Source organism: Aspergillus karnatakaensis (assembly GCF_047715665.1).
Source record: "Aspergillus karnatakaensis strain CBS 102800 unplaced genomic scaffold BJY04scaffold_7, whole genome shotgun sequence".
NCBI classification, from domain to species: Eukaryota; Fungi; Ascomycota; class Eurotiomycetes; order Eurotiales; family Aspergillaceae; genus Aspergillus; species Aspergillus karnatakaensis.
In genome coordinates this window covers 447,007-462,879 of record NW_027395719.1, presented here as the reverse complement: position 1 = coordinate 462,879, position 15,873 = coordinate 447,007, and the positions used below count along the sequence as shown (strand labels likewise).

General features: G+C 51.5%; 5 protein-coding genes and 1 non-coding gene across 6 annotated transcripts; 3 read left to right on the top strand and 3 right to left on the bottom strand.

The window, feature by feature from the left end:
- Positions 1-27: 27 nt before the first annotated feature.
- Positions 28-516, bottom strand: BJY04DRAFT_180568 (uncharacterized protein). The gene has a single exon (XM_073710088.1). It carries the CDS (start codon positions 428-430, stop codon positions 173-175), a length of 258 nt encoding a protein of 85 aa, XP_073575116.1. The 5' UTR covers positions 431-516; the 3' UTR covers positions 28-172.
- Positions 517-541: 25 nt separating this feature from the next.
- Positions 542-4,818, top strand: BJY04DRAFT_180567 (uncharacterized protein). The gene has a single exon (XM_073710087.1). It carries the CDS (start codon positions 1,020-1,022, stop codon positions 4,581-4,583), a length of 3,564 nt encoding a protein of 1,187 aa, XP_073575115.1. The 5' UTR covers positions 542-1,019; the 3' UTR covers positions 4,584-4,818.
- Positions 4,819-6,345: 1,527 nt separating this feature from the next.
- Positions 6,346-6,418, bottom strand: BJY04DRAFT_t28. Its single transcript has one exon. It is a non-coding gene; the product is annotated as a tRNA-Lys (tRNA).
- A 1,475-nt stretch (positions 6,419-7,893) lies between these two features.
- On the top strand, positions 7,894-9,193 carry BJY04DRAFT_180563 (uncharacterized protein). Its single transcript, XM_073710086.1, has one exon. It carries the CDS (start codon positions 8,239-8,241, stop codon positions 8,848-8,850), a length of 612 nt encoding a protein of 203 aa, XP_073575114.1. The 5' UTR covers positions 7,894-8,238; the 3' UTR covers positions 8,851-9,193.
- A 2,650-nt stretch (positions 9,194-11,843) lies between these two features.
- BJY04DRAFT_180560 (uncharacterized protein) lies at positions 11,844-12,669 on the bottom strand. The gene has a single exon (XM_073710085.1). The coding sequence runs from the start codon at positions 12,138-12,140 to the stop codon at positions 11,922-11,924; it is 219 nt and encodes a 72-aa protein (XP_073575113.1). The 5' UTR covers positions 12,141-12,669; the 3' UTR covers positions 11,844-11,921.
- Positions 12,670-13,146: 477 nt separating this feature from the next.
- On the top strand, positions 13,147-15,729 carry BJY04DRAFT_205471 (putative sugar hydrolase; the record flags this gene model as incomplete). Its single annotated transcript, XM_073713599.1, has 6 exons — positions 13,147-13,179; positions 13,243-13,363; positions 13,410-13,473; positions 13,525-14,177; positions 14,242-14,519; positions 14,569-15,729. The coding sequence occupies 6 exons, from the start codon at positions 13,147-13,149 to the stop codon at positions 15,727-15,729; spliced, it is 2,310 nt and encodes a 769-aa protein (XP_073575112.1).
- Positions 15,730-15,873: the final 144 nt, after the last annotated feature.

Sequence of the window (15,873 nt, the reverse complement as noted above, 5' to 3'; positions counted from 1 at the left end):
CTAGCATATACCATTCATGACTCGTTTCACAAAGCATATTTGCCTTTCTATACTATGTAAAACTATTCCTTTCGTGCGGTAGACAAGGGTCCGAGCTCGGTGTTTGCTTCTTCCATGCCCTCCCTGCTACAATCTCCGCCGGGTCCCCAACCCATCAGTCTCAACACCAATATCATCTGCAATGTCTGTATAGCTTTCGAATAGTAATGTCCAGCCCGGCAGCTATAGCCATGCTGTATCCATGTCCGTACATGCAGGAAGAAAGGTTAGTGGTGTAACGCACCTGGTCATTTGCATCTGATCTGACTGAGATAAAGGTCTTTGCGCTGCCAATCGGCGTCTGAATGCATACAGACACGTTGTGATCAGTGGTGAATAATCTCCTGACCTCCATGAGGCTGCAGGAAGAAAGGCCCAAGAGACAAGCCATGGATATATAGATATACTGGGATGGCTCCTTTCTGATAACAAGAGAGGGCCCTCAGGTGGGTTTTGCTCACCGCTTTTTCGGCAACTTCACGGTGACCCTCAGGCGGGCCAACTTGAAGGCCCCCAACCACTTTCCTCTCCCATCATCCCCACGGTCTGCCACCTCTTCTTCCCCTCCTCCGCTTCTGTGCTGCTTATCCCTCGTCTTTGACGTTGTGGTAGCCCTCAATTCCTTTTCTCATTGCCATCTCACCTCTACCAGCTCGGTTCCGATCAGCATCTGACGACAACCGTCTAGGTAGCTTCCGATACAGATCCCTACCCCTCGGGTCGACGGATCCCTCGAGAATGACCTTCTCTAGGAACTAGAGATGGGAAACTACAGCTCAGTTTAGTCTGGCTGTTGGTAATACGGCTTCAACCCGGTTGTCTGGGACATTGTCCATTTCGATCAACTTTACTTCAACTACTCATAGCGGAAATACCTCGCGTGTTCGTCTCGATTTGCGTTCATTTCGTTCTTGTCCCTCTTTCTACTCTGTCCTGCCTGTCATTTTCGTCAAATCTCTAGCTATCACAGCCCTGTCATAATGCTCGGTCGACTTCTCAATACCGCAGCTTCGACTCTGAACCCGTCGGCATATTCTTCCAAACCTACCCCACCGCTCGAATCGGTCACCGAAGAAGAGCATACGTCCGGCCTTTTATTCCCAGATGCTAGTGTACTTCGTCGCTCAAATACGCAAGCCTTTCCCCTTCAAACGGCTTTCAGTTCCCCCAATGCTTCCGTTGCCGGTGCCTACGATGACCGCGGGGGCGTGGAGCTGGACCCTCTTAAGGACTTTCGAGTGATAATCGCCCAAAACTCGCTTGGGGATAGGGAGCCATGCATACTTCTCGATACGCGTACCGATACATCAGAACCAACCTCACCTGGGCCCGGGGTTGAACCCCGCGCACCGGAACCTGCCGGCCCTAGACACACTCATGCTCGCACCATCTCGTCATTGTCCCGCGGGCGACGCGGTATCTTGCCGCAGTCGTCATTGGCGGAGCAAAGTCCGCTTTCTGTCGCAGGTGAGATGCGAAAAACATCGCCGGTGACGTCCAGTGCTTTTGCCCGTGCTCGCGTCCGTAGTTCTACAATAAATCCTGCTGGCGGATTGAACGAGCCGAACCATCCCCGCCATGCAACAGAAACGAACGATGCAGGTCTTCTAAACTGCATTTTTGGGAGCAGTGCATTCAGCTACCGCGGTTCTTCCACAAAGATGCATATTGTTGCCGCAGACGATGAACCCGGTGTGGTAGGGTCATCTTCGACGCGGAATTCTTTCACCCGATCCTACACCACTGGAAGCTCCTCGGGCTTTGCTGGCTCTAATAGAACCGATTGCAAGCCTCGCTCGAAAGTAACCATACTCCTGACTAGGATGTTTAGTGTCAACCTTCCTGAAGCAGGCGACAACACGGAGGGTCAGGATTTTGCAAATTCCGTACACCAAGAATCCTTCCCCGAGGCTGGCTTTCCTTTTCCAGACGTCAACAAGCGAAAGAAAATCAAGGAAAAGAAAACGCCAATGTACGCGATAGCAATCACCATGCAGATCCCGGTCTTGCCTCCGCGAAATTCTGCGCGTCCAGTGTCTAGATTCAGCACCGACTCTCCCAAGCCTGGGATGGCTTGTTCACTGGACTCGGATTACCGCTGGCGTGGCGGGTTTCTCGATGACACCCTCGCATCCGCGCCTGCAACTTTGGACGAACGAATCGACTTGCTGGTGGATCATTGGGACGTTATCAACCGTACTCTGTCACATCTCGAGAGGCTGTCGCGAAAGGAGCTATTGTTTCTGTTGAAGAGAGTAGACTCGTCCGGCATGCCCCCGAAACCTGCAAAACCCCCGAATATGCAGCGAACAAACCAGACTTTCCTTCACTTACCGGCAAATGTGCTAGCGCTCAATTCGAGGCTCAAAGATGAGGCAGTTCGAAGTGCTCGTCGTATTAGCACTGCTCTACATATTCCCAATGTGGTGACAGGGCAAAGCCGTTGGGGTGTATGGCGGGAGGAGGGTCGCTCCATTGTGCGCAACCTCGGAGACAAGGAACATAGCTTTTTCTTCCTCGTCCTTATTACTGCATTCCTAGGCAATCACACGGAGTGGCTGAATGCCTTGGGGCCTGATTGGTACCGACGTCGGCACTATCAGCAGCAGAAAGCGCAGCAGGATGCAGAACCAGCTCTACCCTACAGAACGGTCATTGTCTCTCCTGATAAGATGACTGCCAGGCGGCTTATCTTCTTACTCTCTGCATTCCTCCCACCAAAGCAACGCTTCGAGCCTCTTCCTTCTCCGCTTCGCCCTGGTACTTCTGCTTCAACGCGTGCTATCTCCCAAAGTCCTCCTACTATACCAGTGCTGCGCCAGGAACCGCTTCGGAAGGCCATAGAGCGACGGTCTCGTGCACAGCGTCTGAACATTAGTGATAGGGATCGCCATCAGCGGTCTGTCAGTGCTTCGTCCAACGAGACTGCCCATCGATCCACGGACGAAGTTGAAACTGATGTTAGTACATATCGTCGAGGCTCGGATGCTCGCTCGATCAGAACCATAGGGATTCCAATGCATCCGAGGGATGCGCGCAGCAAGAACATCAGCACGGCAACCACTTCCACCGCAAATCCAGGCAGTGCAGTTCCTGTACCTCATTTCGCCTCGCAAGGACGGCTTGAAAGGGAGGGATCTGACCCGGCGATTGCGGATGGTGTGGATAGTTTGGCGTCTGAGACTCTGCTGAAGAGCCTACAGAGAAGCGACAGCTCTGTTGTTAGCGTTAACAGTAGCGTACCCTCTGCTGGAGGTCGGTGGGGCAGCCTGTTTAGTGGCCTTTGGAATTCTCGCCAGGAGTCAACGGATACCAGTAGTGCCGGGCCTTTTGAGCCTCGTCAGCGCGCGAGCTCCGTTTATAATATCCCACCTAAGCGGAATCCTCCCACGCTCGCACAGATGGTCGAGGAGGCCAGCGATGAACCTTCTCAAATGGCTACCAGTGCCAATATTTCTATTCCGCAGCCGGTGAACTCCCAACGAAAGTTTGAGGAGGCTCAAGACCTGTCTTCAACAGACCAGACCAAAGAAATGCTGTTAAAGCTATCTGTTCGTGAGGATGATGGAATTGTGGATGTTGAGCTTCCCCTCCCTGGGTTTGTATCGCTTTCTTCGTCCGGTGACTCGACCATGGCATCGCCAAAGAAGACTCGCACGTCAATGACAAGCGTTGATGCCTTGGCTTCCACACACAGCAGTGGATCAGGTCTTCATCATCAGTCGAAAGACAATGATGGGCCGCACATCAACGTCGCTGGATGGCTGAAAAACTTCCACGACGATTTTCTACTCCAGGGAGTACGACCTTATTCGAATCTTGAGGCCGACATCAAGCGGGCCATGAAATCCGAGCCCACTCCAAGCAATGCTGTGCCACTGGATACTGATGGGTCTGAGAGGTGGGTTGATGTTGCTACCACGTTGATCGCAGATGTTCGAACGTTTACAGTCAAGCGACTGCGTCTCAGGCGCCGAGCTGTTGGAGGCAGCGCTGCGAGATCGCCTATGTCGCCGCAAGTTTCCACCCCAGGTACTCCGCGCTATGTCTCTGGAGGCTCTGTTTCCACGTCGCAGATTAGTGGATACTTTTCATCTGCGATGAGCTCGGCTAAAAGCTCCCCGAGACCTTTCTGGGACGGGTTTCACATCGGCGAAGTGGAAGAGCGTTTTGTGGAAGAGCCCGTGATGGACCTCGATGGAATACTTGTTGATGCCCTTGAACGTGTCCTCGCTCAAAGTGGGCCATCTTCACTGGCACCCACCCGAGCACCATCCCCGTCGCGCGCTCGCAAGGAGAACGATAGGATGGATTATGTCAGAGAAGATATGCCTACGCTCGAGGCTCCTCGTACAGAATGCCGCCGGCTCGTCCTAGGGGCACTGGAAGATGTCGTCCGCAGTGTAACCGCCGAACATTGCCGCGAGGAGGAAGGAGAGCTCGGCTTGGCAGACCGAGAGCGCAAGCGTCTGATGACTGGTGCCGATAACACCCTCCGAGAGGGAATTCGAAAGTGGCTTCTCGATGTCGAGGAAGCTTGGTAGCTTTCTTATCACAGGCTTCAACCTGGGCCTGTGTTGAACTTCATTTTGCATCTTACTTTTTAGCCTGAGTCTTTTGTCTCAACACGGCCTTCCGCTTCATGCGATGCATGGATGGCAGTGTTCTTCTTTCTTGTTCGATTATGATACCCATGTGTGAGTCATTTGGCTTTGTTGTCACTGCAGGAGATGCGATGTTACGGCCGAACATAATTACGTTTAATCAACTTTTGAAACCACCTTGAACTAAAGGACTGTTGTAGCTTGTGGCTTGTAGGCACCTGCGAGATAATCACGACTCTTGCAAGCAGTTCCCACTTACTCCGCTATCTGCTTTCCACCGGTCATCGGACAGTGGACACGTAACATCAATGCTATTTTCTCGTACCTGTGGCTACAGATGGTAACTCCGCATGCGTCCAGATGATCCTGCCACTCGCTCCTCAGATCCCGATTGCCTCCGCTCACTGTGATGTTGAGAGCCTACTAGAATTCTGATAGGGAGATTACACTCCAGGAGCATAACGACTTTCAGCAGCCTACGACCCATGTTGGCACATTGAAACCATCCGTTGAAGGATTGTTTAAGGGCTCTCGCTCATCAACTTCTTGCCCAGAGCACCAGAGGCAGCCATTATAATCAGTATGGCTACACAATGCTACCCAGCCTTTGGCGTCCATATATCGATAGTTTAAGTGCAACAGGCTACGTATCCATTCGTAATGCTTTCTCAACAGCTTACGCCACCAACCATCATCATAGCTCTTGCACTATAGCAATCGATATCAAGTCATCTATCATCCGCCGATGCTAAGACTTTTAGATTATATCCATATATTTTACCTCTAGTAAGAACCAAGCACATACGACCACAGGGTGAGGAGAACAGGGCTTCCCGTCCGCTCAGCCGTACTTAAGCCTCACGCCGGTTGGTTAGTAGTATGGTGGGTGACCACATGCGAATCCCAACTGTTGTATGTTTTTTTTGCTTTTTTACTCAGACAACTAGCGGGTGTCTATCTACGGTTTCCTAGAATATTTCTTGTATATGCATCAATGATTTTTGCTCTTCGTGGTCTTCATAACTGGCTGCTTGCTCCGCCCTGTGTGAACGACGCAGTAAAATATAGCTCACGTCGACTTGTCTGATAGGTAGATCGGCCTCACCTTGCCAGCTATGTCTTACATGTGGCATATCGGTGTTACACATCTCGATCTAGGGTTCTAGGGTAAAGCTGATATATTTAGAGTGAGACAATACGAGCATCGAATGCGAATAGAAGTGGTGGCTTATATTCGTCAAAGTTGCACACACCGTGTAAACCAAAGAGGGTATGTCTGGCTTACTTCTGGAACAGTAAACGAACCACCCAAGGCAACCTGGCATCTTCCTGCATCTGGCATCTCCGAAAGTTCATCTATATATGTGTTCCTGAACCGGTTCCTGTTGGGTCCTTGGCAGCATGGGGTCTTGAACGATAGGCCAGAAACGCCAATTTCGACACGAGGTTTTTGATCTCATTGTAATCAGAACTAAGAAGAGGGATATGTCTAGGATCATAATATAGACCGATGGCAAGCTAGATTACTTGTCACTGTGTCAGCACCTGGTACCACCCTGCAGCTTGGGGATTGTTCGTTGATGCGGACACGGAGTAGGGCTGTAGGTGGATCCGCTCGGCATGGATCCACATTCAAGTCGCCGACAGAAAAAATTTCAACATCCACCGCACCAATTGTACGATGAAAAGACAAAAAAATAACAGCCCAACGCGGGGGTTGAACCCGCAACCTTGAGATTAAGAGTCTCACGCTCTGCCGATTGAGCTAGCCGGGCTTGTTGTTGAAGAACGATCAGAAGGTATATTACAGATGCCATGAACAGCTTGTTCTTCACCAACCGCAACTTGGTCATGGTGGCTGACAATAAGTTGCACACTGCGGCGTACCCTGCTTGGGGGCCAAAAGACCGCGGGGCAAGAGGAATTCTGGTGCCTATCTTGATCAGCATGGAGAGTTAAGGCACTGAGGATTGACAAGGGCACAGATGTCTGCTGTGTTTTGCTTCGCGGTTGGATTCGATATATTTTTAGATGGAGCCAGTTCGCACCGCGAGGTTGTAAGGGCGAACACGAGACGCAATTAAACTCCTGTCGCCAAGCGTGCGCAATCACAGCAGGAACCGGGAGCACCAGAGAACCGATGTTGCAAGCATGCGTAGGCGCTTAAGAAGACGAGACCAGTTTCAACGTAAAGGAACTGAGGCATGGAGTATTGGATAATAGCTTCAAGCAGGACAGGGTGAAACATCCCGGCGCTAGAGGCTTGTTGCAACATGACAGGCGGCTCGGCTCAGTCGTCTCAGGCTCATGTTTTGCATTCGCGCGCGCATCAAGCCTGCATGTCCGACATCAAGAGAGTGGTAAGACTGCGGTCTTGCAATGACGTGCAGCTGGCAGTCTAACATTGCTCAAGCCTCAAAGGCTTTGTCGTAAGGACACGAAGATCGCAATGTTAGTCTGTGGCTGGAGCTCGCGGCGGACGAGACAAAGCAGGGAAAGCAACGATAGAGAACTGACGTGAGAGGGCGCAGTCGAGTCTCACTAGACCAGAGGACGTTAGTACCGGAGGCTTGAGGCTGAACGCGAGGCTGAGCGGCAAGTTGCAACGAGGGGTTCGACCGTGAGCCTCGAGCTCGACTGTTCGAGATCCAGATTCCAGGGTCGGCCCCTTCTGGCGATAGTAGTACGCTTGGATCACTTATTTGTAACAACGATATTCTTGGAAAATGCCGAAAATAGATGGGAGTGTTGGTACCAACAGAACGGTTCTCACGAACAACGTCTCAGAACGCTGATCGCGGCTACGGAAGCGGCTGGGGAGCGAATGATACTGCGTACGATGGGAAGGTATTTTGCAGTTCAAAAAAAGGACGATGATATCGATGAATTTCGTCGCTGATGATGTCTGTGGAACAGACAAAGGAGTGTTGGATGTTGGACAACCTCAGGGATCCATCTGGAGGGGGGTGTGGCTCAGGAAGGTGTCGAGGCGCAGATACGAGGCTCAAGCCACAGGACTCTGGTGAAAAGGACGAGCTGACCGACAGTTAGGAGGCATTCTACCAATCAGACCGTCAGAAGACCCTCCAAAGAGCGAGGATTTGTCGAAAGAGTCGACAGAGAGAAGCACTGCCATGCAGCTAGAGGCTAGTGTGTCGACAGTCGAGTCATCCGCCCCAGGCAGCCATCCGCCGCTACTGTAGGAACTCACAACAACCATTTTGCTTTCTCTCTTCACATCACCTGCAGCCCCAGTCAACCCTCCATCATGTCGTTTTCCTATGACCAATGCCGTCATTCCATTTATAGTCCCCGACTGGGGTCTCTTCCAATTGGAACCTGGGTGCCTCCCGCAGATCTATATATCTCCCCCCATCCCCCCTCATGAGCTTCACTTCTACTCATACCAACACCACCACAACAACAACACTTGATATTCAACTACACTCATCTCTCTTAAAGACTCTCTACAACCGTCACGCTGTCGCCCCGTAACTCATCCCGTCTTTCCTGGCCCCCCTTCTCCATCCGGGAGACCATCTACCGCCGAAGCTTCCCAACTCACAAGAAACCCCGTCTTCGACGAACCAACAGCATGCCTGGCCCTGTCACCACCACTGCTGAGCCCGTCCTCCCCGTCCGGGAGCTCGAGGCAGACGAGCAGTATGTCATGATGGCCTTCGAGCGCCACGCCGACCACTGCTACCAGTGCAACGATCCTGCCCAGGTTCATGAGGAGGACCGCTCGCTCTGTGACCGTGGACACCAGTATGCCATCGACGTCGCCGCTTACCTGTACTCGAAGAATGGAAAGGCCTACTCTGTTGTCGACCGCGACCTCAACCAGCCCACACTCGTCCGAATCCCCCGTGACTGCATTGCTACCCGCGCACTCCTCCTTTCCATCGAGGACGGGCTCCGCCTGCAGCGCAAGGAAAAGGCCCGCAAGCCCTCAATCGACAACTCAAAGGCCCCAATTATCAGCTACGATCCTACATACCCTGTTCCCCCTCGCCGCTCTCAGACCGTCACCGAAATCATTGAGCGCGAGCCGCGCACCCTCAAGAGCCGCCGTGTCATCGTCTACCATTCCCCTCACCGTGGATCCCCGAGCAGGGGATCCCTCTATGACGCCGACGCAGCTGACCGTGTCGAGCGGGTGAAGGAGACCTCACGCATCTACCGCCCCGCCGAGTACTACCGTTGAATGAATGCGACCACGTCAAATGTCCGCTGTCTACCCGTCGATTCGACCAACCGTCCCTGTCACACTGCAGCCAGGTGCTCACAACCATACACGGGTCGGGGCATTGCCCCGACCTCCCCAACCCCATTAGAGTGAACCGGATTCACCCCGCACTTCTATTCTGAGGGTCAACCATCCATGAGTTGATAATCATATCCTCATGAGATAACCCGTTTGAACGAGGGAGGCTCCCTCCTTCTTCGCAATCAACCATTACACTTGATCATGCGTTGCCTTTTCTCACCAACTTACGAATATACGGCGATGAGAAAACACTCAACAAAAAAACGTCAACAACCTTCAAAAGCAGAAAAACACTCCATTTTCTTGCTCTATCCTTATTGGATAATGCCACTGCACGCAGTGACTCACCCATGCACACCCTCTGCACGAAGGATGTCCCCGCATTGAAGGATCGAATTTGCCCACGGCTATTGGACACGACTGATTCATGTACTTTCCTTACCTACCTCACAACCATGTACTTTCCTTTGTTCACATCTATTGGTATTCAATCAATGAAAGCATTATGATTCGTCCAAATTGTTTCTCCACATAGACTCGACTAGACTACGTACAGAGCACAAAGCATGCAAGGCCTCCAAGGCAGACACTAACCACACAACATCCGACCAAAATCTAGATCCCACCCCCCGCTCGCGCACTCGAGACTCGAGGCAGCACTAGGTAGGCAATGTTATTGCCTCATGCGATAAAGCCACCTCCCCAAAGTAGAAGTCGGGGTCCTTATCAGGCAGTAGTGACTCAGAACGAACATCACTGGCTACAGTCACATACCTAACCTTTAGCAACTCCACTCATTGTCGAATCGAGTCTACGGAGTACCTAGTCTCTGTATCCCCAAGGGAGTAATACGCCCTGCATATGCATGCAGATAGCTACCATCTCAATGAACTCCAAAGCTGGCTCACCCAATAATCGAGCGACGAATACGGATGCGGCTCCCTAGGCACAGGCAGACGGTACTTGGAAGAGCGTCGGGTGTACATAAGAACCTAGGAGAATACGAACGAGGGTTGCACGACCGGTCGAGTTGGTTCTATTCTGTTCGATTCGGAGTTTTTCTTCCGGAGCGTTCAAAATTCAAGGTCTTGCGATATAGATTCCCATGCCCTTATCCGGTGCATACCCTAGTTAGTTAGTTGAGGGTTTTGCAATGTAAAGTGGGGCAGCGGCGCAAGGCAGCTTCGCGGGACATGGGGGGGTTCAGCTGGTATGTGTCCCGGGCTGACAGGGATTTTCGGCACTTTGATTGTTAATGAATCTATTGCTATGACTGTCGCATGTGGTAAGACCCAATCATTTCTTTCAGTTTTTGTTGGTTTTGTGTTGGATGAAGATGGCATTCTATTGAGTGGTTTGGACATTGGTGCCTGCGTTTGCTGGAACGGAGGAGGATCAGAACTGCCCTGTGGCGAGGTGAGATCTTCAGCTGCTTGTTCAGCAGAGTAATATTCCGTTATCTATTATTCGATGATTTGGGAACATATACTCTGGATTGTATACACATGGGTTGTGGTAGATCCATGGATCTTGAATGTCAAATCTAGATCACGTTCCATACATCCATCCATCGTCAGGAACACCAACTAATGACCACCACCATGGTTACTCAAAGACCACCGTTCCACTGACGCAAGACAGAAAAACCTCCGTCTCCTGTGATTCAACCACTTACCAGGCTACGACCCTCACCTCGATCCCACCGTCCAGAGTTCTATGTACATTGTAGCCCCTCCGCCGCTCCCCACACCCCCTCCAACCCATCCCTCCCGCGGCCGACAGAACGGGTCGCCTGACGCCTACGACGACCGTGCCGTAATGCTGCCTTGGAAGACGCCGAGCGCGACGATAATGGAGGGGATCGTGATGCGCCGTTTGCACCTTCGCTTAAGGCAGACCGTTTCACTCCGGATCGCTAGCCGACCGACCCCGCAGATGTAGTGGATGGGTGTCTCAGATTTGGTGGGAGGGAAGGTTTGCAGATCTCGAGGTGGAACATCGACTCATAGATACCTAGTGGGTATGAGAGCAGATGTTGTTGAGTTGGGTAAGTTGCACGCGAGCCTTTCGGCACTGTTGCTGTCGCTATGCCCTTAACATCATGTGATGCTGGCTCACTTGAGGATCTGCCAAATAGGTAGGCCTTCTGCTGGCTTGTACCTGAAAGGGCCCGATGATTTATTGATAAGCTCTACCATGTACTTGTCTGTTGCAACTATTATCATTGTATGGATGTAGCCATTGTTGATATGTATGAGTGTGACAGTGGCGGATCGGTCTTTGTCCTGATACGAATAAAACTAACGCCAACTGCTGAGCAACCAAATAATGCAGTACCAATAATAGGTACAAATGAACAACAAATGCAAGCTCCAAGCAACACCAGTACCAGTTTAAACGGATCTGTGCCCCATACAGGCACCCAAATCATGAAGAGCGCTTGGCTTTCCGTGAAGTATACGCTGAGCAGAATTATTCAACTTTGTCCAAAGTTTTCTCTTCGCAGAGATGTTGACTTCCATCTCGGTTTCCCGGCCCTCAAGATCCTTCATGCACCATTGCGCGAGTTCTTCTATCTGGGCCATGTACTCTTGAGATTGTTGCTCCATCTCTTCAACACATTCACCCATTGTGTTGCGTAGCTCGATATCGATGAATAGTCACATGACTGCCAACTGATAGGTATATGAATAGTGGCTGACGCCTACAGAGTACGGCAGGAAGTGGACCTGATCGGTTCTATTCGATACTTATCATTGTGTAAGTTATCTATAGGGACACTACTTAGCTATTTGAAAAAGGAAAACCCTCGAAGAATCGAGTGCCCTCCCACCCGGGCTTTGAATGACGTCGAGCAGCCCTGACTCGCATGAAACGAGGAAGACTGGCAAGGGGGAAACGAGGAAGAATGGGAAAAAAAGAAGAAGTAAGAAGGTATAAGCTTCTTGCGGTCTGGTCACGAGTGCGTACCCAATCTGAGATCAACTAGTGAAAACAGAGAGAGAGTCCTATGAGAACACAGGAATGGCAGGCCTGGCTCCGAGAGCAGCATAAGGGGAAAACGTTTGGGATGGGGTGGGGAGATGGAGAGGAAGAAAGAGATGAAGAGGAAGAAGAAGACGAGGACGAGGATAAGTCGAAGTAGACCTCGAACGGGAAGGCGCGCGCTTGCTCCAGGCTGGGCAGGCGACAGTCACCCACGTCACGTGACTGATAGGTACCTGCATGCGCGAGGCCCCCAACCTTGAACCACGACACCACCTGGGCACTAGGTTAAATAGTCTCTTGGGATTTAAATGCTGGAATAATTTAAGATGACCATTGTTGCCGAACAGTATAAAGTTTCGACATATGACGCTGATTAGCCCGAAAGTAACGAATGGTACCTATGGAAAGCGATACAGGACTTTGGATGCGTGACTTCCTGCAGCTGTGCTCCGACTGTGACATCATGGCATTTCACTACCTAAGGGATAATGTGGATGCATTCAAGAATAAGTTTTGTCGAGCAATCCCAGAAAGTTGCGGCCGACAACAGCATCTCGGAGCTTGGGGTGACCGAGATCGATCTTAAGAAGACATTGATAGAGGTGGAGGAACTGCAACCCGAAGATGATGAACCAGTAAAATTCTTGAACGAGGTTCTGCCATGGCTTGATAAGTTAATATGAAATCCATGTAAAATCGGAGCCACTAATAATCCACACCCATTTAGGCAAAATACCAGCTCCCCTACTCCATCGAGTCCATCACTCCATCCTCCATGAGCCCCACCTCCAGCCCGGCACTCATGCAATCCCCTCAATCCGAATCATTGATTCGTGGACATAACCGACATGGCTAATTCGCTTCAATCGCGTCCAATCCCTCTATTTACCGAGCTCCCCCGCTGTCGGGGCGGGGCAGTATAACCCCTCATCTTAGCCCGGAGTTCAATCTACGACACCGAAACAGCTGCTCGGCTGGTCGCCATGCAACGGTGTCAGACCAGATTCGACGAACCGGAAACTCTGGAGTCGCTCGTGGATTCTGTCATGCAAGACGGAGGAGGGGCCTTTACCGATGAGGAAGGATGGTTTGTTGGCGGGGGCGAGTTCGGCCACGGAGCGCTAGATATACCTTGGTGTCCCGAGCCGTCTTGAATTCATTTCTTTGATCTTGTTTTAGCTTGTCCAGTTGATTTGAGTCTCTCTCAACCCAATTGCTTGATTGTTGGTATCCAGTCTTGACAAGATGAGGTTCACCGAGGGAATGTGGCTCCTCCGGGTTAGTTCACCATCTCGAGGTAGTCTTTTGTGTAAAACCGAGCTAACAAAGCTGGAACGACAGGAGGGCATTCGCATTGACTGGATGAGCAATGTCGAGCGCGTGCATGTTGACACTGCCAAGGAGACGGTGGATATGCTCCTCAACAAGCTCCAGCGACACCGGGGTGACACGTTGAACTCTCGTGAGTCCTTCACAGTGGCTGGGGGAGCTGAATTGACCGATCATAGCTACTGTCTCCGCACGAGTTACCTCCCCTTCAGAGGGCATAATCGGAGTCAAGCTTGTGCATTGGTAAACTTCCATCAGTATTGTCAGCAAATGCATACTAATTGTGTTTTTCAGGGCTGGCGGCGTTGACAATGGCCCTCACTACGAGCTCAACACCAACACCGGCCACGCTGAAATCATCAACGATACCGGAAAAAGCCTAAGCTATGCCAGTGGCCCTCTGAACCTTGCAATCAACACAGCCGCCAACGAGCTCGACTTTCGATTCACCAGTCCCAACTCCAAGAAATTGACCGGTCACTCATGGCGCTCGATCGGCTACGTTGGCGATCAAACAACCCCGAAGTCTCGATTCGAGGACGGCATTTTTTTCGAACGAAAAGGATACATGCTCGCAGAGCTGGACCTGGGTGTCGGCGAAAAGCTCTACGGACTAGGAGAGCGATTCGGCCCATTCGTGAAGAACGGACAGAGCGTCGATATCTGGAACGAAGATGGTGGTACATCCTCAGAGCTGGCTTACAAGAACATCCCCTTCTATATCTCCTCCAAGGGTTACGGTGTTTTCATCAACCACCCAGGCAAGGTAAGTCTAGAGGTACAGAGTGAGCGTACGACGAGAGTCAACATTTCTGTGCCCGGAGAGGAACTGGAATACTTTGTTATCTTTGGAGAAACCCCGAAGGAGATTCTGCGCCGTTATACGGATCTGACGGGCAAGCCGAGCTTGGTTCCTTCTTGGAGTTATGGACTTTGGCTTACTACTAGTATGTGCTTTCTGGCCCTTCTTGGTTTTCAATGTGCGCTAATGTGCGCTAATTGAGAACACAGGCTTCACAACAAACTACTCCGAAGACACAGTGACCGGCTTTCTTGACGGCTTCAAAGACCGCGATCTACCGCTCTCTGTCTTTCACTTTGACTGCTTCTGGATGAAGTCGTATCAGTGGTGTGACTTTGAGTTCGACTCGGAGATGTTCCCTGATGCAGAGGGTTATCTCAAACGTCTGAAGGAGCGAGGCCTGAAACTGAGCATTTGGATCAATCCATACGTTGGACAGGCTTCGCCTTTGTTTGAGATCGGCAAGAAGGAGGGTTATTTCATCAAGGTATTGACCCTAGGATCCCTGCGCAGTCCCAAGACTAACAGTATGATAGCGGACTGATGGATCAGTCTGGCAATGGGACCTCTGGCAAGCCGGTATGGCCGTAGTCGACTTTACAAATCCCGCCGCAACAGCTTGGTACAATTCGCACCTGGAGAGGCTCATCTCCCTCGGCATCGACACATTCAAAACCGATTTCGCCGAACGCATCCCCGTTACCAACATCCAATACCACGACAACTCCTCCCCTGAAAGAATGCACAACTATTACGCTCTCCTCTACAACTCCATCGTCTACGAAACTATCTCCTCCAAACTCGGCAAATCCAACTCCCTCCTTTTCGCCCGCTCCACCTCCGTCGGCGGCCAGAAATTCCCCGTCCACTGGGGCGGCGACTGCGAGTCCACCTACGAAGCCATGGCCGAGTCCCTCCGCGGCGGCCTCTCCCTCTCCCTCTGCGGCTACACCTACTGGGCCTCAGATATCGGTGGATTCGAAGGAACCCCACCCCCAGACCTCTACAAGCGCTGGGTCCAATTCGGCCTTCTATCCTCACACTCCCGTCTCCACGGAAGCTCCAGCTTCCGCATCCCCTGGATCTACGGCGAAGACTGCTCCGACGTTCTGCGCGAGTGCGTGAAACGTAAAATCTACCTTACCCCCTACCTCCTGCAAGCCGCGTTAGAAGGAAGCCAAAAGGGAACACCGATCATGCGCGCTACATTCCTTGAATTCCCCAACGACCTCAACACCTGGAACCTAGACACGCAGTATATGTTTGGCGCGAATCTCCTCGTTGCCCCTGTCTTCGACAAAGACGGCGAAGTCACCTTCTACGTCCCCTTCAGCAGTGCCGATGGCTCAGACGGCGGCGACTGGGTCTCCTGGTTTGACCATGAGAAGAAGTATAAGCCTGGGCGGTGGTATACGGAGACACATGGCTTCGATACGCTTCCGATTCTTATCAGGCCTGGTTCTGTGACGCTTGTCAACCCGAAATTGGAGAAGCCGGAGGGAGATGCGCTGGATGGATTGGAGGTTTTGGTCAATGGGAGCTTGGAGGGGGAGGTTAGGCTTGAGGTTGTGGATCCGGAGGCTACGCATGAGGTTTTGAAGGTGCTTGTTGTGAGGCAGGGTGAGGAGGGGGTTGTTGCTAGCTACGGGGGTGAAGATGAGGGGGAGGGAGTCAAGGTTACTTTGGTTGGGCAGTAGGTCTTATAGTACTTTAGGGAGCTCATGTTGCTGGTTTAGATACATCTACGAGAATGATAATATCTCCTTCGCTTCGAATGGCGCTCTGTAGGTAGGAGGCGTAGAAGAGAATTCAGTTGGTATGAATTCGATCAAGTATAAGAA